This window comes from Protobothrops mucrosquamatus, unplaced genomic scaffold (assembly GCF_001527695.2).
Source record: "Protobothrops mucrosquamatus isolate PMUCROS unplaced genomic scaffold, P.Mucros_1.0 scaffold2112, whole genome shotgun sequence".
Taxonomy (NCBI): Eukaryota; Metazoa; Chordata; class Lepidosauria; order Squamata; family Viperidae; genus Protobothrops; species Protobothrops mucrosquamatus.
The window spans coordinates 103,432-117,446 of record NW_015388213.1 but is presented as its reverse complement, the minus strand read 5'-3'; the positions used below and the strand labels follow the sequence as shown (position 1 = coordinate 117,446).

General features: G+C 41.9%; 1 protein-coding gene across 1 annotated transcript in view; it reads left to right on the top strand.

The window, feature by feature from the left end:
* Window positions 1–11,369: 11,369 nt before the first annotated feature.
* Window positions 11,370–14,015, top strand: part of MTAP (methylthioadenosine phosphorylase) — a 23,227-nt gene continuing 20,581 nt past the window's right edge. The window contains exon 1 of the mRNA XM_015824091.1: window positions 11,370–11,522. Within this exon, the coding sequence (XP_015679577.1) occupies window positions 11,490–11,522 (33 nt within the window). The 5' untranslated portion in view covers window positions 11,370–11,489. The remainder of the gene's footprint in view (window positions 11,523–14,015) is intronic.

Here is a 14,015-nt window from a genome sequence, read left to right as displayed (position 1 = left end):
CTTTATATTCTTGGAGCCAATAAATTCACAATCAGAGAGCTGAAATCAATAAGAAATTTTAAGGAAGTATATTTAAGATGCCTCGTAACTTCATAATACTCCCAGCTCCCCAGGTTTCCTCTTGCTGGTATAGTATCAAAGAAAAAAGAAATGAAATTTGGAGCAAAATGTTTAGAGGAGAAGGTCACGGTTCTGCAGACTTTTCAAATAAATAAATTTGTAAATGGCTAATGCTTATTTAAATATTAGGGTTTTTAGAATGTAAATTTTGCTCAACTAATTGGTGAAGTGTTATGTAGGATCACAGTCATGTAGCTCGGTTTTCTGTTTACTCCAAAGTAATAATAGTTTATTAAATTGATATAGCTCCTGATCCCAGAGACTCAGGGCAGAAGTAAGTCCCACTATGTTCAGTGTGGTTTATTTCCAAGAGTATTTAGGATTACATTTATTCAACTGCAACAATTTACATTAATGTACTGACTTCCAGTCAGTTGGGACTACAATTCCCAGAATCCTATGTATATATTTAGAGGTCTTGTGGCTGGAGAAAACTATAGAATGATATAGTCTAAAGCAGGGGTCTCAAACAGCCAGCCCGTGGGCCGGTTGCATCATGCGGAGGCCTCGCCCAGCCCAGCTCCGGCAATGCAAAAAAAGTCACAATATGTTGTGACACGTCATATGACACGGCGAGTTTGACACCCATGGTCTAAAGCAGGGGTAGTCAACCTTGGCTCTTTTATGACTCGTGGACTTCAACTCCCAGAATTCCTGAGCCACGAGTCATAAAATAGCCAAGGTTGACTACCCCTGGTCTAAAGGAATTAGAGAAAGATATGAAGAATAAATTGTTTAAAAAACCCTAAATAATATTATCTAGTCAAGCTAATGTGCTAATAAATTAAAGACAAATGATTATATTGCTTTCATTTATAATACAGTAATATGTAAATTTAGTGCCACCTTCAGGAAAATAAATTTATATAGACAGATACATAGTATATAGTCTTCTGTCCTGGCAAGTTATTTAAATATGACTTTCATTCAGGATATTAATACTTCTAGAATGTTAAAAAGTCAGATAACTTTGCATGCATTATGCTCTATTGATTGTAGGTGGTAGGGAGGTAAGTAGGTAAGTAGGTAAGTAGGAAGCCTCTAATTATAAGATGCACAAACACCTAGAAACGTATATAAAAAAGAAAATTCTAGTTCATAGATTTCTGTGAGCATTGTAAATATGGCTTTCATTAAAAATATTCTGTTTGGTATGTAATTCTCCCATAAATTTACAAATCCCTTAGCACTAATCCCTTTGTATTATATACTGTATCAAAGCAATGCAATATATATGATAACTATCAAAAACAAGGATGGCAATATGCTAAATCCCGTATATGCAGCATACTAGTGGCAAAACCAAGGCCTTTGAAAATGCTCATGAAACCACTGACCCATTTTTCAGATTGGAAGCACAGAGCCTACGTCTTTTAGGAACTACAAATGCATTTTTTTAAAAAATTGTCATGACAAGCTCCCATAATTTATCATTTGTTTGTTGAAGGCTTTCACCCAGAAATTCAAAGCAATGTACATTTATTGTTAATTATTTATTTATATTTCCTATTTCTAAACTGTCTATCTCCCTCAGAGGTATTCCTCTTTCTCACTTCATTCTGATAATAACGCTTTGAGGCAGTGACTGATGAAAGTTACGCGGGGAGCATCCATCGTTTAGTTTGGATTTGAACCTGACATCCCAAGAAATTGAATCCGGCTGCATTTTTTTTTGCACTGCAATGCCTAGAATCTCTCATCAATAGCAATGCTGCTGAAACTTTCAGAAAGTGTTTCTCACTTCTCTGTTAAGCTTCTGAAAGCTGATGGATGAGGAAGCTGAATTATTCGAATTTGATCCAATAGAAACTGTCCTCGGATTAAAAGATGCTCAACATTTTCACATTGACTTGCATACCTTAATTTTTTTTAGGTTGAGGGAGGGGTGCTCCCAACTGAAGTAAAAAAATGTATTTTATTCGGAGCTTATGGAAGGAGGCAATCCTCACTGGCATGGAAAAAAAGATAATAGAGGGTTAAATGTATTACGCTGACACCAGAGGGGGATCAGGGTTCAGCCCACTCAGCCACAGTATCTCACTGGATGATTTGGGGCACATCATTCTGTCCCAGCCCAGCCTATTTCAGAGAGTGGTGATTGCAGAGAAAAAAAGAGGAGAGCATTAATCAGTCAAACACATTTCTAACTGAGTGTGTGCCATCAAGTCATTGCCAACTCTTAGCCCCTTCACAGACAGCTTTTACCAGAGGTTCGAATACCACCCAGGTTTTTCTGTCCCATTAAAATCTATGCCTGTAGCTTTGCCAGCATGTATAGAAATTGGTTTAATTCCGAAGTTTGAATACAGCCAATATGCCAGGACTTGCAGAGGGAGCCATCTAGTGGATTTTTGGGGGCAATGCATTTTTTTTAATAATATGAGAGAATACGTAGAATCTCCCAAAGTCTGAGATACTATACAGGTAGTCCTTGACTTACAACCATTTGTTTAATGACCGTTTAAAGTTACAACGGTGCTGAAAAAAGTGACTTTTGACCATTTTTCACACTTACAACTGTTGCAGCATCCCCACAACATTGTGACCAAAATTTGGGTGCTTGGCATGTATTTATGACGGTTAGTCATGTGATCACCTTGTGCGACCTTTTGACAAGCAGAGACCATGGGGAAGCCAGATTCAATTAACACTTAAGTTGCTACCAGCTTAACAACTACAGTGATGCACTTAACAACAGTGGCAAGAAAGTGTATAAAATGGGGCAAAACTCAACAACTGTCTTGCTTAGCAACAAAAATTTTGGGCTCAGTTATGGCCATAAGTCCCTTGACTACCTGTACATTATTGGGTGGAAAAATTAGGCAAGTTTGTTTTAAAATTACTCAGACATAGGTGTGGGGATCTGTTTCTATCAATTGGACATTAGTAAGTAGAGCCCATATGAGGGGTCTAAACTTCCATTCCTTGAACATATTATCCCACTCCAGATTAGTGCTCCAAATTAATGTGAGAGTTTTTATTGTACCATGTCCTTCCATGTTCAGACAGTTGAATAGAAATGGCTTTATAGGTAGGAGAAGCAGCAGTTCCAGAGTTTGACATTCCTTTTTAAAAAATTATGATATAACAGTGTGGGAAGAATCCAGAGAAAGAAATATTTTGGGGGATATTAAAAAGGCAAAATATATTTCGCCAAAGGAATAATGGAGAAGATCTTTAAAAAGGCAGAAACGTCTCCCTCCCCCCAGCCAGAAAACAGCAGAAACCAGCTTTTAGAAATACAGATGTAATAATCCATTCAGGAAGGTTGGAGCCAGGAAGCTGATGAGATTAGAAAGACAAAGACCCCCAAAATCTACATACCCCACTCAAATTCTAAAGACATAATAGGATTAACCCACCAATACCAAAAGGGCACACTCAGACTCAGGTCAAAGTACATGACACAGGAAATACAAAGCCTCAAACAGGAACAGGAAACAATCTCAAGAGCCCCAGAAGGTATAAAAATCCACCAGTCCTAGCTATATGTGGTCTGCTTTCCCAGAGCCATGATTCTGTCTGGCTTTGCTCTTCAATAAACTACAACCTTCTTTCTAAAGCAGTCTCCATTTTGTTTATTCCCAGCTTGGACTGGACCCTGATGAAGACTTTTCTTTCAACAATTTGGCATCCAGGATGGGACTTCAAGTTAACCTCTCCAGTGGACTAAGGACTGGGTAAGCCCCATCTTGCCGACAACAGACCCCTTGTGTCTGTGGATGGGTTTCCCAGGCCCTGGCCATTTGGAGCAAGGGTAGTAAAGGGAGTTTTGAGTTTGAGCTCAAGGGCTGCTTTGGAAAAAAGGTGAGTACCTCTAAATTTTAACTTTAAAATTTAGGGAAGTGAGAGAAATGTGTCTATATTTGTGTGTGGGAGTGAGAAGACCTTTTTCCCCAATCACAGTTGAATCTTGTTCCCTCTGGCCTTTCCTAACCGCAGAAAGGATCTGTTCAAGTGACAGACCCTAGAAAGCATAGGGGTTTGGCCAGAGCACATGACCTTTTGTTAGGGAAAAGGGAGAGGCTATGTGAAAATGGAATGGAAAAGTGAATGAGAATCGGATTTGGGCAACCAGCTGGTAAGGCCCTGTAAGCAAAGCCCATCAGTAGGAGGTGTTCATACTACTGCAGGAAGCAGAGGTCCTCCCAGACCCCTTTTTAGTCTGAAAACTGACGATGGTGTATTCTCTGGTTAGGAGGTGCCCATACTCTGTGAGGGAACAGAGTCCTCCTGGATGGGGTTTTTTATTTTTTTTTTGTCTAAAAACTGACGGTGGGGCAGCAGGGTTAGTGTCGCTAAGAGTGGCCAGGCTATACCGCTGAAAAAGACCCAACTAAGCCAATTGAACCCCACATCATAAGGGGAACATGGGAAGTTGTAGTTCGAGGGTCAAGTCTAGATTACCTATTGGAGATTTGCTCGAGGCATGGGACGAGAGGCGAGTGCCTATCATAGCCAGTATGAAGAGGAACCGAGCATGAAAAATTTGTGAAGAATGGGCTTTGCTCAGGGCTTTACTGGGAAACCAATTTGGCTAAATAAAGGTACTTAAAAGGAAAATAAAAATATAGGAATAGTGATTTTCTCTCTCTCTTTCTATGCAACCACGTGATATGCTTAAGATTTGTGCCTTCCCTAATTTGAGTTAACTGAGATTTATGGTGGAATGACCAGAGTGTGAAAACTGAGTGTTCTGTTTTTCTCTCCTCTTTGTCTTTGTGTGTGTGTGTCATGGTCTTTGCTGCTAATCCCTAGAGACAGGAATTTTAAAGTTCTGCTAGAAATTCTGTTAAAATAAGTCACCAAAAAGAAAAATACTCTCACTCTAGGTTGTCTGGCCAACAAAATAGAGTGAAGAGAATTGAGTTCCCTTTTTTTCTTCCATTATTAGGAGGGAATGTTTTAAGCTCATTTAGAAGAAAAAATTTGTTCATTTGCTTGTTTTATTTGTGAATTTTCTGTATATGTTGTAAATGGGTTTTATCAGTCTAACCTTCTCCTGAAACATGAGGTGTGTCTACGCACAGGAGCCTTATGAGCTCAAGTTTGCTTATGTAGGGAAATAATCTTCTTATTAAGTTACTTTTCTTATCCTATCATTAATCAGTAAAACTACTGTGGAACTAATCCTGGAACATATAAGCATTTTTCAATCTCTAAAATAATGTGGTCTATTTTAAAATAAATGTTAAAGGTAGATTCTCCCGCCCATGGCAAACTGTACACCTTAAAATATTAAGCTTTTATTTGGAGCTTTCAGCATTTTCAAGCTGGCCAGCATTTTCAAGTTGCAAGTCCTTAAGTCCTCTTTAACATATTGCAAATGTTCAGTTTCAGAAGTGAGACCTTTCATTTTTTGTTGTTCTCTTACAAGAATCCAGCTTCTCTGTTCTCATCTGTGGTGTCCCCATTTTGTCTTATTTGTTTCTTTAACAACTGCAGTATTAAAACTCTGCCTGCAATCTACCCCCCGGCATCTTAGGGGACTGGAGGCTAAAACATATAAGGAACGGTTGCTGGAATTGGATATGTCTAGTTTAATGAAGAGAAGGACGAGGGGGGACATGATAGCAGTGTTCCAATATCTCAGGGGCTGCCACAAAGAAGAGGGAGTCAAGCTATTTTCCAAAGCGCCTGAAGGCAGGACAAGGAGCAACAGGTGGAAACTAACCAAAGAGAGAAGCAACCTAGAACTAAGGAGAAACTTCCTGACAGTTAGAAAATTAACCAGTGGAACAACCTGCCTCCAGAAGCTGTGAATGCGCCAACCCTGGAAGTTTTTAAGAAGAAACTGGACAGCCATTTGTCCGAAATGGTATAGGGTTTCCTGCCTGAGCAGGGGGTTGGACTAGATGATCTCCAAGGTCCCTTCCAACTTTATCGTTGTTGTTGTTGTTGTTGTTGTTGTTGTTATTATTATTATTATTATTATCTATTACCCCACTTATCCTTTGTTCTCCATGCCTAAGTCTGACCAGTACTGCTTCTCCTGGGAGAGTTCACCCAGAAAGGGGGGAGAGGACCTTGTTCTCATGTCTTTCAGCCCTGCATAGATGACCCCCACAACCTTTGGAAGCAGAGCACACTGACCAAGACACTGCCTCCATCTATTTGAGCCAGAGAATGGGGCTTGAATCCAGCCATCCACTAGAAAACCACCATGCAACCAGAGTGGAACAAATCTTCCCAAGTCCTACCATCCCCCCAGATGCCTATGGAAAGCTGCAGAGAAAGGAGTGAGTCCTGGAGCCATTGGCCCCCACGTGAACCCTCAGAAGACAACTGGGAAAACTATGGGGGGGGAGGGAAGAAACTCATTGTAAGATTTTCTTTCTTGCCTCATTTGCATTGTAATAAGCCATTTGAATGTATTTATGGAGGGATGGCATTTGGGAATGGTTGGCACAGCAAGTATTGAACACCTTGGACTTCTGTCTGAAGGGAGGAAAAATTGTCCAGGATGCTTATATTGCCTGTTTTGTAGAAGTAGCTGCATGCACATATGCACACACACACACACACACACACACATACCATTCAGAATCACACTGAATCTATCCCCTTCACCTACCTTCAGTAAAGCTCCTTAGGCTGGTTCTTGCCCTGTGGCACTAAAGCTTTGTATGCACACTTTCCTGCAAATTCCAAGGGGGAGGGAACCAGGCCCCCTCAGGCAATTTGCAATTCATATGCCCTGAGGAGGTAGCAGGAAAGAGATCTTCAAAACCCAAGCCCTGAATATGTTGCACTGGTAGACTCATAGTGGGAGTCCTAGGGCTCACCGTGTGCAATTTAACAGCCTGGCTTGCACACTGGCTAACCTCAATTGGACATCACAAACCCTGGATGCCCTAAACCAGTGATGGCAAACCTTTTAGAGACCGAGTGCCCAAACTGCAACCCAAAACCCACTTATTTATCGCAAAGTGCCAGGGCTGCATCAGCATTGTGGTGACCTCAGGAGGGGCGGGGGGTGTGACCCATTGGGTGGGCGTGGCTGCAGTGGTCACGGCAGACTGGGTCTGCGTGGCCGAGGCCTGTCCCTCGCCATCTTCGGGGCATCCCTGGGGGGCCAACGTCGCTTGCTCGTGCACTTCCTGCCGTCGCTTCCAAAAGCCATGTGCTTGCTACTTTGGCGAACTCTGCTGGGGCAACGGCGTGCGTGCCCACAGAGAGGGCTCTGAGTGCTGCCTCTGGCATGTGCGCCATAGGTTCACCACCACTGCCCTAAACTAAGAGCTAAGGCAGGAAACAACTCTTGAAAATGGGCAGCCAGTAATTATGTATTGAGGCAAAACATGGCTGTGAAGAATTTTGGGAAGTTTGCCCAATTTTGGAAGAATGAGAATTTACCATCGGACCAGATTATAATTACAAAAATCTTAGACTGTGCGGAAATGGATAGACTAACATTAGAAATGAAAGAAAAAGATGATTCAATTTACTTTATAACCTGGGAAAATTTTTATCATTGGTTAGAGATACGTTAGAAGTTTAATGATGGAGTATTAATTAATAGATAGTTAAGTGAAAGGATTTATTGAAGTTTGAGTTATTATTTTTGATTGTTAGAAATTTCATTTTCTTTTTTTCTATTCTTTTTCTTTGAGATTTCAATATTATTAATACATTTGTTTAGCTATTAGGTGGAAATACTTGTTTTTTATTAATTTATGGTTATGCCTTTATGGCTAAAGCTAAGTTTAAGTGAAAAATATTTGAATATGTTATATGCTATTTAAATATTATGATACGCCGGATACTTGCTTGTAAAATTATTGACTATATATTACCCTTACCCCCTTCCAAATTTCCTATTTTTTCCTCCCCACCCACCCCTGTTTACCATACCTATATTCCTCCCTCGTTTCCCTTTATGGATAAAAAACTCAATAAAAAATAATAATAATAAAAAAAGAATTTTGGGAAGCATGTGCAGACCTGACTTGAAAGGTCAAAGTGACATCCAACATCTGAAAAGAATTGGCACAGAATATTGGACACTATACATTTCTTTTCCACCTAACAGAACTTTTGTCCCGACTTTTAGGCCTTTATGAGTTGGAAGCTCCCCTTTTGGGAGCCACTGCAGGGATCTTTTTCTGCTGCCTTCCACTTTTTACACTAACTGTTTAAAAGCTTGTTTATCAAGTCTCCCTGACCAGATCAATTTTAATCTTGTGCCAGTAAAAGTGTGTCATCCAGGGGGGATTGTGGGAAGAATCCAGAGAAAGAAGTATTTTGGGGGATATTAAAAAGGCAGAATATATTTCTCCAAAGGAATAATGGAGAAGATCTTTAAAAAGGCAGAAACGTCTCCCTCCCCCCAGCCAGAAAACAGACTGGACCCTGAAGACTTTTTTTTCAATAATAAAATAAGATGTTCTACAAGGTAGTCTCGTATTCCATTTGTATATAACAACAAAACTCAGTATCCCAAGGCAGTGATTTTAAGACAAGCTTACCAAATCAGATAACTGGAAAACTATCAAAAGCCTTTAGGATGGGAATCCCTGAGTTATCAGGGGACAAACCTTCTGTCAGCAATATTAAAACATTTCTAAACTATGTGGGATCAAGAATGTAGGCACTAGTCCATATCATCCTCTTTCTACAGGGGGACGATCGAGAGCATCCTGTCATACAGCATCATAGTCTGGTTTGGAAGCATCACTGCTTCAGACAGAAAGGCGGTGCACAGAGTGGTGAAAATGGCCGAAAAGATCATTGGCAGTTCCCTCCCTCCCATCCAGGACATAGCACAGAAGTGTTGCTTGAGCAGGGTCCGTAAGATTATCTGGGACACTACACATCCTCTTCATGACCTGTTTTCCTTGTTACCTTCTGGGAGGAGGCTTCGTGGTATACCGTAGCAGAACATCCAGATTCAGCCAGAGTTTCATTCCATACAGCATTAACCTTGCGAACTCTCAAGCTTCCTCCTTCCGTTATATATTCAAGATGGACAGTATTTAATATTTATTTGCTACGTATATGTAGGGATGTGGGTCTATACATATGTTGTTCATAGTATGTTTAGGTATGCATCATGTATGTGTTTCACTTTGAGAGCGGGCAACTAAATTTCATTTTTGNTTGTTAAGCAAATCTGGATTCCCCCATTGACCTTGCTTGTTGAAAGCCAAGTGGGAAAATTACAAATGGTGATCACATGACCCTGGAACAATGCAACTGTCATAAATACATGCCAGTTGCCAAGTGCCCAAATTTTGATCATGTGATCGGGGAGATGCTGCTGTGGTTCTAAGGGTGAAAAATCGTCATAAGTCACTTTATTACCTATTATCTGGAAGCTATTAAGTCACTGATGTTAGAAAATGTTTCTGTGAGTAATACTCCATAATAAAGTTGTTTATGTCTGGTTCACCCTTAGATAATAGAAAAATAATTACTTTGCCAAGCTCATGTCATACAGTATAGGAGATGAATTACTGTATGGGAATTTTGAATCAGGGTTTACATAACTCTCATCTCCTCTGCCTATTGCTTTGGGGCTTTCTTGTTCAGCCAGCAGATTAACTATCAAATTCCCATTATGTGATAAGATGTCACACAGAATCCACGGCAGATATCAAAAGGCCTTGCCTTCTGTCCTAATGAAAGCAAAATTCTAATGATATATAATGCCATAGGAACTATGTAGTTAAAAATAGAACAGGATATTTTAAAAACTTCTGTAGGATCGATATGAAATAGGGCTTTTTCTTTTTTTAAAAAAAACATCTGTGCATCACAATCAGTGGCTTCTTTACCAATTTGATTTTCAAGCAATGTTTTAGGGAATCTTGCCATTCTTAGAATCCTTATTACATGCAATAGCAGAAGGTTATGTGTCTAAGTAAATTCACAAGTGGAAATTAGTGTGCTATAGGTGTACTTAACCTGGAGAAGCACGGTGCTAGAGAATCCAGGCAATATACAGAGTCAGTGACCAAACAAGGTGAGGGAGGATAATTTCCATATCACAGGGTGGACAGTCTTTGGTTGCAAGCATGTGGCCAGTGATTTGAATTTGGGGGTTGCAGGCATATCTCTCAGCCCAGCCCACCTCACAGGGTTGTAGGTGTGGGGGAAAGCTTCGTTTTTAAGTTGTGTTTTTAGCTTCTTCAGGAGCAGTTAAAATTAACTGATGTACTCCCAATTGTGTTCCTTTTTCACTGTTTATTTTATTCTCTTATTTTACTCTGTTCTGTTTATGCTTCTTTCATTTTCTTCCTTTATAATAATAATAATAATAATAGTAAAGTTGGAAGGGACCTTGAAGGTCATCTAGTCCAACCCCCTGCTCAGGCAGGAAACCCTATACCATTTCGGACAAATGGCTGTCCAGTCTCTTCTTAAAAACTTCCAGTGTTGGAGCATTCACCGCTTCTGGAGGCAGATTGTTCCACTGGTTAATTGTTCTCACTGTCAGGAAGNTTGTGGTTCACACTGGAAGGTCTTATCAGGAAGTGATAATATTATAGCTTGTGTAGACAGCTTTGTTGACTTGCTTCTTAGTTGTCTGTCCTTACGTGTTTGCAGCTGCAGATTGCAGCCTAACACGTAGGCATGAAGAAGTGTAGAATTAAGCATACTGAAGTTTACAAGATGGAGTGACTTATGCTATATTCCAACAATTTTTGATTCTCCCATTCAAATATTAACCGTGTCTGATTTTGTGTTTTTTTTTCAATAAAAGAAATACTTTCCTTTTCAATAAGAAAATAAAATCAGCGATAAAATAAAATTTATTTAAGAAAATGGCTTCCGCACCACAAAATCAAAATACTATATTAGACTATCCGAGATGCCCATAAGCACTCTACAATGTCACAACTTTTGCTTGCTTATAGCTTTCCCTCCATTGTATTCCTTGGACTAAGAAGACACCCCCTAAAAAGTCTTGACTAAACCCCCTTTGTTGCATATTTGTGAGAGAAATCTTTCTTCCTCTGCAACCGGTTGTTCAGAATCCAACTCAGCTCAGTAGAAAATCAAAGCCAGGATACGTCCTTTGGATCACTAGGATCAATCGCGATTTCTTTTTTTTTTTTTTTTTTCCAAATCGATTTTTCCCACTTTGGCGGCTTTCAGCGTGTGCTGGGTTAGAAATTTCCTCGGCCTGATAAGGCGCTGCGCCCTCAGTAGGACGGCTGTGCAAACCAAGCAGATCTGCACAAAATAAAAAGCGCTGCCAAAATCTCTGCACGTTCTCCGCCTTCAAGGGAAAGAAAACCGGGACTCGCGCAACGATATCGGTGCAAGGCAGACACTGGGATTTTTCCACTTCAGGCTCCCGACACGAGGAACAATCCCTGGGCGGAGAAGTCGGCACCGCCTCCTTCCTCTTTCTTCGGGCGAACATGGCTGCAGCCGCCGTCTGCTCGGCCGTGAAGGTAAGGCGCCGTTTCGTCAAGCGCGAAAACAGCTCCGGTTCGCGCTCCCTCGCCTTTCCCCGTTTGGGGGAGCTTCTTCCCCCAACGGGCGGTTACCCCGGGGCTCCTGCGGCTCTGCAAAGAGGCGCCCGCGGGCCTCCGCACGAGGGAGAAGACCGAGTCGGTGCACCTTTGGCCGGCCTAAGCCAGCAGCGTTGATCGCCGCCGCCGCCGGCTCCTTGGTTGTCTGGCGAGGCGGGAGGGGGTGCTGTAAGCTTCCGCTCGGCTGCAAACCGAGGAAGCCCGGCTGAACGCAGTAAGATTCACTGCAGAGCAAAGGCGCGCAGGTGGGAGTTGTGTAAACGTTTGCCGTTGCGGGCTGGAGAGAGAAGAGCGCGTCGATCCCGGGGAGTGGGGAGGCTGAGATAGTGCAACACTTCTTAGTTGTCGGAAAGGGTTTCCAAGCTTGCCACCATGATCTCCTACGATAAACCCTTTTGGCTTTTTGCTCTGCTTGCTGGACTTTTATTCGATCTCTTCCCCACCTCCTTTGATCCTTTTGTGGATGGGACATGGGGCAGGATTTTCTCCGATTTTCAGATGAAAAGCTAGGAGCTAGATCGTGGGGCTGCCGCCCTCCCTCAAGCACAATGCAACGGGCAGAGCTCCTGGGTTTTTTCCCCACCCTCCTAGAGTTCGGAGTTGGGGACCACCCAGGCTTTGTACTGGGCTTCCGAGGCTGCTCAGAAGTAAGTCCTCGACTTACAACAGATCGCTTAATGACCGAAGTACAACACTGAAAACAGTGACTTAAGACCATTTTTCACTTAACGCAGTGGTTCTCAACCTTTTTAATGCCGCGACCCCAACCGGTCGTAAGTCGAGGACTAAACCGGTTGTAAGTCGAGGATTAAACCGGTCGTAAGTCGAGGACTAAACTGGTTGTAAGTCGAGGACTACCCAACCAGTCGTAAGTCAAGGACTTTCCCTGCCCGGGAGCGCCGCGCATGCGTGGTTGCGCCCCCTGCGCCGGCCGAGGCGTAGCTGGCAAGCGGCAGAGACGGAGCAGGCCGACCACCAGCTGGCCCAGCCCAAGGAAGGTAAGGCACCCGCCGGAAAAGGGGGGAAAAAATGGCGGACAAAAAAAATGGTTGACAGCCTTGCTTGGCAACCCCCGTGAAATGGTCGATCGACCCCAAATGGGGTCCCGACCCACAGGTTGAGAACCACTGACTTAACGGACCGTTGAGGCATCCCCATGGTCACGTGAGTTACGTTCGGATGCTTGGCGGCTGACTCCTATTTATGACGGTTGCAGTGTTCCGGCGTCATGGGATCATCCCCTTTTGCGACCTGACAAGCAAAGTCAGTGGGGAAACCAGATTCACTTAACAACCGTGTTACTAATTTAACAACTGCAGTGATTTGCTTAACAAATGTGGCAAGGAAAGTCGTAAAATGGGGCAAAACTCACATAACAAATTTGTCACTCGGCAACCTAAATTTGGGGCTCAATTTTGGTTGTAAGTTGAGGACTACCGTGAGATTGAATTTTTCTCTCACCATTCTGCTGATGCACAAAGCAGATTTGAATAAAAAGTAAAACGTTATACTGATACATAAAAGCTTAACAAGAACTAGCACCTATACCTGAACAGGCCTAAACATACGTGTGCTCAACTCTTGATGATTTGATGGACATGGATGTGTTATTTTCTTAGATACCCAATGGAAAGGTGTTGGCTGTTTTGAGATATGTATAAATTTTAATTTTCCAGATTGGTACTTCTGATATTTTCTTTTTAAGTGCTAGCCAGGTTCAACCCTAACCAGCTTCAACCCTGATTCATGGGCTGCAAGGTTGCTACTAGCAAAAATTCACTTTTGGATCTCTTTACAAGGAAGCTACCATTCTGGTTCCTTCCTGTTATTCTTTGTCAGACAAATAGTATTTAGTTACGCAAATATGTGGTTTATGATAGCCAAAACACACAAAGCATGTCTCTGTTATAAAGGAAGTCTCCAACCATTGTCCACCTTGCCAAACTCTGCAACTTTGCCAACCATCCCTAGGTTGAGATATGGGTAGGAGAACATAGATTGAAACAAATTTGTCAACCCAGGTTCTTAACAGGAATAGGCCTTCATGGCTTATCACCCATTACTGTACAGGTAGTCCTCAACTTATGACCACAGTTGAACCCAAAATTTCCATTGCTAAAGCAAGGCAGTGATTAAATGAGTTTTGCCTCATTTTGCGACCCTTTGCCACAGTTGTTAATTGAACCACTGCAGTTGTTAGGTGAATCATACAGTTGTTAAGCAAATCTGGATTCCCCCATTGACCTTGCTTGTTGAAAGCCAAGTGGGAAAATTACAAATGGTGATCACATGACCCTGGAACAATGCAACTGTCATAAATACATGCCAGTTGCCAAGTGCCCAAATTTTGATCATGTGATCGGGGAGATGCTGCTGTGGTTCTAAGGGTGAAAAATCGTCATAAGTCACTTT